Source organism: Morone saxatilis, unplaced genomic scaffold (assembly GCF_004916995.1).
Source record: "Morone saxatilis isolate NCDOM2014 unplaced genomic scaffold, NCSU_SB_2.0 Contig5, whole genome shotgun sequence".
Taxonomy (NCBI): domain Eukaryota; kingdom Metazoa; phylum Chordata; class Actinopteri; family Moronidae; genus Morone; species Morone saxatilis.
The window spans coordinates 4,038,846-4,049,962 of record NW_023340095.1 but is presented as its reverse complement, the minus strand read 5'-3'; the positions used below and the strand labels follow the sequence as shown (position 1 = coordinate 4,049,962).

General features: G+C 38.0%; 1 protein-coding gene across 2 annotated transcripts in view; it reads left to right on the top strand.

Annotated features, from left to right (window-relative positions):
• Window positions 1–7,215: 7,215 nt before the first annotated feature.
• hibch (3-hydroxyisobutyryl-CoA hydrolase) overlaps window positions 7,216–11,117 on the top strand; it is a 28,052-nt gene continuing 24,150 nt past the window's right edge. Inside the window, exons 1-6 of one of the 2 annotated variants that reach the window (XM_035676398.1) lie at window positions 7,216–7,371; window positions 7,602–7,644; window positions 9,215–9,346; window positions 10,111–10,195; window positions 10,713–10,793; window positions 10,947–10,999. In XM_035676398.1, the coding sequence (XP_035532291.1) occupies window positions 7,340–7,371; window positions 7,602–7,644; window positions 9,215–9,346; window positions 10,111–10,195; window positions 10,713–10,793; window positions 10,947–10,999 (426 nt within the window). In that variant the 5' untranslated portion in view covers window positions 7,216–7,339. Of the gene's footprint in view, window positions 7,431–7,601; window positions 7,645–9,214; window positions 9,347–10,110; window positions 10,196–10,712; window positions 10,794–10,946; window positions 11,000–11,117 lie in introns of both variants that reach the window. The other variant, XM_035676399.1, reaches the window with a different exon arrangement.

Sequence of the window (11,117 nt, the reverse complement as noted above, 5' to 3'; positions counted from 1 at the left end):
GACAATGGAACATGGACATAAACATGGGCCCAAGCGCAGGAGAAGGCACAGGCGTGGCCACAAGCATGCCAATTGTCACAAGAAGGAAGGACTGCACGGGTAAGATTCCAACAGTGTTCAGTTCATTCACAAACAGAAAGGTACATTTGGTTCAGAACTCTGAGAAGCATTTTAAAAAGGTTTGTGCAATCCAACCCAATGAAAACTGAGCACATGATACACTGTTATGGATGTAAATAAATGGGGTTTTTTAGGTTATTCATCCAGGGGTAGAACAGTGTTATAAATGCACTTGTGCAGGAACACCATGGCTCCGCTCCCACACAGGTACACACCCATCAGACTGGATATGCTTGTTAGAGCAGTCAGGGGCTTAGTTGTCTCAAAAAGGGCGATGGGCAACCCACTGCTCTTATCCTTCCCTGACCTGATTTGTCCTTCTCTGCTTGAAAACTCAAAATTGATTTATAAGAATCAAATTAATATGATTCTTTTGGTGAGAATTGTAATGATGAGCTGTCTTCACTGAATAACTTGTTTGTTTTTGTCTTCCCAGGTCCTCCAGCAGGCTCCTGCAGCAGCGACTCTGACTGATGAATACAAGTTACCACCTGGAAGCATTAAAATCATGTGATATCTTCATCTAAACGATGTAAAATTGAGGGAGTTTTCACTGCCGTTGGTTTGCCTTGCAATGAATTACTAATCAATAAACATAAGATGAAAACTAGGTGAACTGCTTTTCAATAAATGTTGTTCATGCTCACTGCATGCTACATTAAGTGATTGTTTGCTGCCCATCTTTCAAAATGATTGCTGCCGCCATGCCACAGTGGTCATGTCAATATGAGCACACCAGATGGCGTCAATGAAAGACATTTTCAAAATTTTTACATAGTGGCCTTATAACAATGGCTGTAAGAAAACACATATTTATGGTGGTAGGGATGTCCCAATGATTGTAAAACTTTAAAAAAACCTAAATAATTGGATTATTAAACAGTTGATTTAAAAAAATACAATACACAATTTCCAATCTATTGATAGTATGAGTTTGCCCAGTATTTCTTGTCACTTGGTCGTCTGCGTGCCACCTGGTCGGAACAAAAACATAAATCAATTTTGTGATAAATTGTTATAAAATAGTAACAAAATCTTGAGTGGCCTGTTCACACAGCACACAAAAATGTTGTTGGAGTTTTGAGGCTCTGGCCCTGATGACTTCCTATAAAAGGCAGACAAGTTCACTGCCTGAAGTGTGTGGCATCTGCTCTCTCAGCTGCTCAGTCACTACAACAGTATCTGGGTATAATAACCATAAAGTGTGGTGTGTGTGGTGCGTGTGTGAGAGAGAGAGAGAGAGAGAGAGACGAGAGCGAGAGAGGAGAAAGAGAGAGAGACGAGGAGAGAGATGAGAGAGGAGGAGAGAGAGAGATGCCCATCGTGATCTTTATCAGTAAGGGACAAACCCACTGATGTCTTATTTTTCTATATTTATTTATTTTTGTTAAGACGGGCATTTCTGTGTAATTAAGTTAACTTTGATTCAAGGTTTTGCATCCGATCTTGAAATTCTGCAAATGGCACGGGAATAACAGACGGTAAAGTCTACATTAACCTTTATTAAACCTCCCTTCCTTCCTTGGTGTCAAACTTTCGTTACTGAATTTTAGGAAACAAAAATGGTGGTGTAAATCTGTATAATAAACTTTTTCAACTAGGAAACCAGTATCCCTTTGGCTGGTGTCCTCAGCCAATGCCAGGAGGATGTCCACCAGGCCCTGTCGCACCCCAATCCTGCCCTCCTCAGCCCTGTGGTCCACCTGTGTACTATCCTGTAGCACCACCTTGTGGTTTTGGGTATGGACCTAGCCAGGGTCCTGGGTATGGACACGGTCATGGCCCTGGGCATGGACATGGACATCATGGACATGGACATCATGGACATGGACATCATGGATCATGGACATCATGAACCATGGACATCATGGACATGCACATCATGGACATGGACATCATGGACATGGCCATGGCCACAAGCACAAGCATGGTCACATTCATGGCCATTGTCACAAAAAAGGAGGGAAATATCACGGGGTAAGATACAGTTGATTTATTGATGAATGTAAAGTGTAACTCATCAATGTAACAAAGTAAATACTGTACCACAGTCCACTGACAATAAGTAACAACCAATTTCACTTGTGCAATAATTAAAAAATGTTTAAATACAATTAGAAACCGTTTATTCACATTCAGTCTTCATGCAATAAATCCGACAATAAATCACAACCTTTACAGAGGTTCAGTTTCTGTTGTATTAAAAAAAGATTTACGTCCAACACCACACAATTTTTGTGAAACTTTAACAATGGTATTCTGTTTAGCTTCAACTGAGCATTTTATCATCTTTTAGCTCATTGTTTTGGTTTTCTGGAAATGTTTCTGTTTTAATTCAGTATCATAGCAACACTTTTGGCTACAGTAGGCAGCTGGTTTCAGTAAAAAAAAAAAAAAGCTCAACAAACCAACTATACACTACCTGCTTAGTACCAAACAGCAGACAGACAAAGTTAGCAGCTCCTATAGCTGGTGAACACTGTGAACGTCATTCAAAGATTAAGGAAATTAAATTCATTATTGACACTTCAATTCCACTTCCACTTATTTCATTAAATTATGAAATCCTAACCTAATTAATTGACTGACTGACACGTCATCACTAAATGAAATAACAATGTTTGTCTCTGCTGTCGTCCTCCAGCAGCTCCTGCAGCAGCGACTCGGACTTGATGAAGATGTCTGAGAGAAACAAGCTGCCACCTGCAAACCTTCATCCTGCTTCCTTCTATGATGATAATCAGCTTGTTTGATCCCCTACATTTTAAAGTCTTTCTTTTAAAGGTTGTGTTTTGTTTGCTTGTGTTTAAATCAAATATTGGGTTAATACATTCTAATTAAAAGTCAGGTTTAACTGTGACAAAGCCTACTTTATTACCGTGTATGAAGTGTTGAGCCAACACATTTTAAAGTGAAAAGACCTAAACACTTGTAACAGCTCTATGTGTGACATAGTGTATGCTTTTGATTGACACTGATCATTATTGTTCCCTTGTGTTTAACAACATAAACCTGCCTTCTGTTTATCATAACAGCACATGATCTCTGCAGTGCCTGGCCTCTGTGTGTGTGACCTATCAGTGTGTATTTATATTATCTTTATTTACCCAGGGAGTGTTGAATTAAGACCTTTGTTCAGCTCTACCACAAAGCTGCTCTGCTCCTGAAATATATCTACCAATGCTTATTTGTTAGCATCTAACCCGACAAACGATGCTTGAAAACAGAAATAAATCCAACTGAACGATTAAAGATGTGAAAAACAAATGTAATCATTAATGCATTAACAAAATAATATATAAGGAAAAACATTCAGAAGTAGTAGCCTGTTGTGAATACGTTTGTATAGACATGTTACAAACTGCGAGGCCATAAGCTAATACTATTTGCTTGGGGGCCATGGCTTGGAAACGTCTGGGAACCCCTGAGCTATGCTGATTATTTTGGATACACAATACAACAACAATAAGTTCACAGCCAAGGGTTGACAATGACTTTTTTGGGAGTGAGAAGAGATGTTTTCTCGCTGCTGTTTCCTGTTATTTGGATGCATTTCAGTCAATGAAAGTGATTTATTTAATGGTGCCCCCTTGCTATAAGCCTCATGCCCCCCTTGGCTATTTGTTCTACTCCCAACACTGTCTCTACTAGTGTCAAGTCTGGTCTCAGACTCAAGTCTACTAGTCCAACTTTTTTGAAGTAAAAAGCATTCTTGTTTTTCTGTCTCTCTCATGTGGACTCAATCTTGAATTGGACTTGACTCAGACTAGATTAGTCCTGGTCTTGGACTTTTCTTGGACCCGACAAAGGTGGTCTTAATTACAGGACTCTTTTTGGGATGTCTGCATGGCCGCAATGTGAGCACACCTTTAGTAATTGTTGCTATACGGACTAAAATTATAGGTAATAGGTTATCAGAATACATAAAATGATTGATAACACAGTTTCCAAACAAGGTATTCTGTGTTACACCCATTCTCTTCTTTCGATAGATCATCCATATACTCATGAACAAAATAGGAGGCAGAGCTCCACCTTGGCAAACACCATTATTTACATTAACGGGGCAGATTCAGCAGTAAGGCTGGGTAGTCTGGTGCCTTTTTGTGTAAATGTAAAGAAAGGAGAACTATGTAAACAAATAAATAACAAAGCGAACAAAAAAGAAGTGTAAAAACATTTTAAAAAAGATACGTTGTAAACCAGATTTGTATGTGTATCCGTATCTTAGACTGGTCCATATTGACTGCATGTTAAAGATTATACACACACACCCATTTAGGTCACAAAGCAAAACATGTTCTGGTGGGAGTTCAGGCTCTGCCCACAATGATGTGAAGTGGATTGTGCATAAAAAGCAGCAGCAGGTGACGGCTGCATCCGTGGATCTGCTCTCCAGCACTCAGTAAGTTCACCGCTTGCTGACGTTTATGATACACGTGATTGGAAATATTAAAAGATAAACTGTGTTGGCATGCTTTTCTTTTCCCACTTTCAGGATCTGTAGTTTCATTTGAAGATTTAAAATGTTCGGACACAACCAAGGTAAATAACACAACCTCTTTCAGATATAACTCATGTGCATTGTATACTAGATAATCACTTTTAATAGGTATTAACTTCTCTTTTCTCCTCATGTTTAGGAAACCAGTACCCTCCTGGTTACCCGAACCATCCTCAGCAGATGCCAGGGGGATACCCTCAGGGTCCTCCAGGTGCCTTCCCACCAAACTACCCTCCTCAGCCCCACGGTCCACATGGAGGCCCCCAAGGACACGGACCTGGACCTGGTTATGGCCCAGGACCTGGTTATGGCCCAGGATATGGACAGGGACAGGGCCACGAGCAGTGCCATGGACAGGGCCATGGACAGGGTCATGGACAGGGCCACGAGCAGTGCCATGGACAGGGCCATGGACAGGGTCATGGACAGGGTCATGGACAGGGCCACGGGCAGTGCCATGGACAGGGTCATGGACAGGGTCATGGACCGGGTCATGGACAGGGCCACGGGCAATGCCATGGGAAGGGCCACGGACATGGGCACAAGCACAAGCACAAGCATGGTCACAAACACGGCAATTGTCACAAGAAAGGGAAGGACTGTCACGGGGTAAGATTCAGAAAGTTTCTCTAATATGATGCAATTTATGTTTGTTCCAGAAATTAGATTTTGTTCATAATTCAAACCTTGAAATAAAGAACATAAAACAGCAATACAACCTACATTGATGTAGCTATAATTCAAACTTTACTTTGATTGAAGTGATTCATTAATGTCTGATCTGTTTTTTGCTGTAGTCCTCCAGCAGCTCCTGCAGCAGCGACTCTGACTAGATGAAGATTCCTGGATGGGAAGAGTTGGCATCTGGAAACCTTTTTCCTCCTAACATATATTAAAATCAATATTTTACCGCCTAAATGTTTCTTCACATTTAATCTGTGTTAATTTAAAATGTATTTGCATCATTGATACAAATACATTTTTCTACGTTCTGTATGAAAATCAACATTTGGCATGTACATCAAGATATATGTATGTATAAGCTTTTCTTAACATTTCATAATTCTTTGGTGTACAGTGACAGACATTGTTGTATCCACGATTGTGTTTGTGAGAAAAAAAAGTTCTGTTCATGATAAATGCTACTAAACAACACAATGTCTGGCTTTTTTTGTTTTATTTTGTGTCCATGGTTGTTCATTCACTCATTTGCTACTTTGGCTAATATAACCAAGGTGTGCTCTGTATTTGCCCAGGGAAGGTTGACTGAGCACTCAGCCACACCTTGGTCACTGCAGTACATCACACCCTGGAACTGCTGGTGCTGTCACCCTAATCTTATTTTGATAGCCTGTGTAATCAAACACTTGTTCATGTTGAAATTCAACCTTTTACAAGTTCACTAATCTCTGAGGGCCATTATTTCTTGTCCTTGTGTTAAATGTACAGCAGTCAGTGGTGGAAGATGATCCAGATAATGTACAAACTAAAATAGTAATACTTCAATGAAAATTCAGTTGTTGTACTAGGAAAAGTTAATAATAAATAAAAAAAAATAAGAATAAAAGTAACAATCGAAACTACACAAGAGCAATTAAAGTCAAAATTACAAAGCAAGAGTGACAGTGATGTGATCAGAAGCAGCAAAGTCTATGTAAACAGCATACACTTGACTAATGTATAACATGATTAAGTAATGATACTTACTATTATAGAAACATATAATGTTATAAACAGTGTAACATATTAACATCATAGATTATAGTATAAAATTAGTACAATATATTCGGATATTAGATATAAGATAACTTATATATGGTAAAATGTATTTATTTATTTATTTTGCACAAATTAGAATTACATTAAAAAAACGACAAAGATAANNGAAAACCCAGATGGGCTTATTTAAAGCCTCCACCTAAAATTTCATAGTTATAAGGAACAGAAAATTGACATACAAAGAATACTGTAACTACATAAAGTAAAAACAAAAAAAATGTATAACATCAACAACAAGTTATAATGACTATATAACAATATGGAAACAATATGAAAACAAAAATATGAACATGTATAACGTGTGTTTGTGTGTGATTAGAATCTTTAAAACAGCGATTAAATGGATTTTTTGAAACATTTTATAGAGATGGGGAGTTTTTTGCCAGATGGGAACAAGGTATTCCAAATTTCGGTTACCCTATTTAACAGTAAATTGACCTCTGCACGTATAAAATCTTGGGGGATGATGATCTAAAGATTGTCGCGTTGGATAGAGTGGAGTCTGAGAATTAAATTAAAAATAAGCTTAAAGTTGCTCTGGAAAGTTTTCATGATTGAATATCCTTATAAATAAAAACACATATTTGAGAGATATTGATGTCATGAACAGTAAGTATCTCAATATAACTGAGAATATAAAACATAATACATGAGAGTAATATATAATAAATAATAAACACAGCATTATATATAATAAAATATACAAATTAGTGGACAGAAACTATCAAATGGTGAAATAAACGTGTTATAATATTAAGAACGTGAGGAGCGGCAGTACCGCCTCTAAACACCAGGGGGCAGTGTGGCGCGTACGTCCACCGTGACGTCACCACGTCGACCAATCAGAGGAATCTTTCCCGGAAGGAAACGCAGCAACTCCAGAGCCAGCTGTGTCAGACAAAGTCAAAATAATAATAATATATATTTATAAATATAATGTCTTTAACCGTTTTGACCTCTGCGTACAGGTACGATGCGACTGGCGGGTTTTTATTCATATGTGCAATAACGTTGTGATGGTACACAGGTGATCTTACTTATCGATAATAACTATTATAATGTCGATTCTAACTCGAACTTGAGCCAATACAACAGATTAATCAGTTCATTCATTCTGAGTCTGTGCAATCAAGTGTTATTAGACTCTAGATGAGTCCTGTGTTGTGTTATATTCTCTCTTTCCATGCTGTTCGTGCAGACTGAGGTCTCTCTGCAGACTGCAGCGGATCCAGGGCCACATGGTGAGCAAGCCCCCTCTCATGTTCCTCCAGTAATAATGGATAGTGAGCAGACCAGTGTGCAACACAACAGCTTTGTGCCTTTTTTATTTGTTTTAATAGGCTCACTAAAAAAAATGCACATTCAAAACAAAGTGTTTACAACATGTCAAGCTTGGTGCAAATGCCAGTTGCATTAAATTCAAACTAAACTAACTTTAAGACTTAGACAGACTTTATTTGTCATTTGGATTTGCATCAAAATTAAATTACGTTACAAAGACACATAGCACAACAAGTATGTACAGTCAAAAAAATAGATATGTAGATAGAAAAGAAAAAGAAGAGAATAGAAAACCCCCGTAGATAATATATATTGCACAGTTTTAGTTGCCTATGTAAAAGAACTTTTGTATATAACACAAATAAAGTAAAGTTAGGTTTAAGAGTATCAGCTGTCTGCTCTCATGTTTTAATTGACTTTTTAATAATTAGGGCAGTTTCTCAGATTTGATTCTGGAGTTTTATCCAGCAGTTTATATTGTTTTACTCTGATGTAACAGCGTTTCACTACAGTGCAGGTCAGTCAGGTGACAATGTCTAATAGTGCTCGACCGATATGGCATTTTCAATATGCCGATATTTAAAGAGCAGGGTTGCCGATGGCAGATATATAATGCCGATATCAAATCAAATATTCTATTTTATAGGAATATCAGGCGTTATGTTTACAGCAGGATGCATTAGAGTTATAGTGCAGGGCTCGAAACTAACCTTTTCTCCACCTTCTCAAAACTCACGAGAGCACTAACATCAGTCAACACTGACGAGGCTGCCTGCAAACGAGTCTGAAGACAGTTTTAATTTATCTGCCTCGTGAGCACAGACACCGGCCGATTATCTCTAAATGTCAAATAATTGACCGATTAATCAGTCAGTCACTACTGTATAATATACTCGATGTACTGAGTCTATAAGAGATCTACAGGCTTTCAAATGTGAACTGAAATCTGGACCCCGGGACACTTGGCTGACTGTTTGATGTGTTTTATTTGTGGTACTCGGTGTTATATGTACCCTGGATTCCCTAATCCTGAGGAAATACAGCAAAATGGATTAAACTTGTCATCATAGTAGAATTCTTTGGCAGATTTGCCTTTATTGCTTTATTATAGTAAACATAGTAGACGTTATAAAGCCAGACAGGAAACAGGGGAGTGAGGAGAGAGGAGGGTATAACAGCACAGATCCCTGGCTGGAATCCAACCGGGGACATTGTGTTATGCACCTTAACCATTAAACTATCAGGATGACCCAGAGATGTGTGCTTTCTACCGGACAATGATAGTGTTGTAATGTTGTTGGTGTGTTATGATTTGATGTTTGTTAAATGTGTGAATATCTGTTTTATAGTTTGTCTATCAAAACTATTTTTAGTTACTTTTAGTTTGTACTGATTTATTCTCTTAGATGTGAGTATTTTCCTATTATAATTTAATTTAATGAAATGATGCTCTGTCATCTGTGACATTCAGATTCAAGGTGGTTATACTTTGAGTTATAGTGTAATGTAAAGACTTTGACCTGTTATCAGATGTCGACTCAGGTGGAAGCAGAAGTTCTTCTGGAGAAAGTGGGCAGAGCAGGTGTGATCACCATAAACAGACCCAAAGTCCTGAACGCCCTCAACCTGCCCATGATCCGACAGATCTACCCTCAGCTCAAGGTACGTGGAACGCTTGCTTAATGCGAACTTCAACTGGGGCAAATGTCAAGGCCTCGACTGTGTCAAGTGTTGCTGCGGTGTGTTACTGATCGTAAATGGCTGCCAGTGTCTCACTTAGTTTGACATTGTCAAGGTCTTAATGTTATTGTGAGTTGGATATATTTGTGCATAAACCTATTCAAGACTTGTTAACAGTTACAGACAAACTTAGACTCTACTACACTATTTTACTCCAGACTGCCACAGTTATGTAGTTTTGGGAATTTAATTACTTTAACTTCCTGAAAAACTAGGTTTGTATTCTTCAAACCCATAAAAATATTCCCTCCCATCAGAAAAGACAAAGTCTTCTTTTGTGGGAATGTGAAGGACATCATTGTTGTATCATTTGTGGTTTTGAATTTCCCAACATCCATTGTGTCATCCAGTGTATGACAAGTTCAGCTGGTGTTGTGTTTGAGGTCTCAGTATTAAGTTTCTCTGTTTGGAATAGTTGTGTTTTTTGTTCTGAATGTCTAAACTTTTACAGAAACGGTGCAGAAAACATAAGATTAGTTTCTGATGGATATCAAGGTTAATTAATTGTGTAATTTTACAAAGTAGGGTTGTATAATGAAATGTATGTCGTTCTCTTTATGCTTGTTGTAAAAACAAAAATGATATACAATAAAATGTGTTAGGTCATAATAAAACTGTATTTATTTACATACGATATGATAATTTCCTATAAATTTGCTTCTATTTGTTGTGTGTTTTTATTCTAGAAATGGGAAAATGACAAAGAGACTGAGATTGTGATCATCAAAGGAGCAGGTGGGAAAGCCTTTTGTGCTGGAGGAGACATCAGAGGTAAGCTGTAGCCTTGGATGTTCAGACCGCAGTGCCTGTGTAGCCTCAGTTTGTGTCTCCCGTGTATTAAGCTGCGGTCACACATATGCGATATTTGAGCAGTGCAGGATGTGCCTCACACAGAAATAGTTGGCTGATTTGTTGTTGGTTTTAGAGGCAAACCACACAAAAGTATTTGTTATTGGTTGAGGCTGCAACTGGCAAAGATGCAAATTTGCCACCAGAAGGTTTTATTTGTCCCTTAGCTTTCATAGAGTGGAAGTGAATAGGAGGTGAATATTTGACAGTGTTTTACGTATATGTATATCATACATTTAGGTCACAGAGGGGAACCAGTAGTTTCTAATTAACTGACAATGTTTGAAAAACATAGAAAACACTTTCTTGAATTCCTAAATAGTCTTCTAACCATCTGGATGAAAAAATATTCAATCTGCTAAATGATAAGAACTATTTTGTGTGACTGAAGCTAAAACATGTTGCTTCATTACTGTTTGGACCTGTTTTTTCCTCTCAGCGGTCACAGAAGCAGGGAAAGCTGGAGACCCTCTTGCAGAGGACTTTTTCCGCGAGGAGTACATTCTCAACAATGCTATTGGTAAGCTTTACAATTACATTTATATTTGTTATGCATGGGTACTTAAAGTCATTTAAAGTCTCACTTTATAAAAACCCAGGCCTCCATTTTATCAGTTTGCATGTTTAAACTCAGTTTTCCTTTGTTTTTACACATTTTATTTGATCTTTTAAGGAGCATGCAAGAAACCATATATCGCCCTTATTGATGGAATAACAATGGGAGGGGTGAGTACTTTTACATTTGATCTATTTAAGTTTATATTATAGGTTTTTTGGCAGGTTTGGTTCCTTTGTCAGTGAAAATTGTTGTTCTCTCTGTAAGGTGTGATATTCATATTTACCT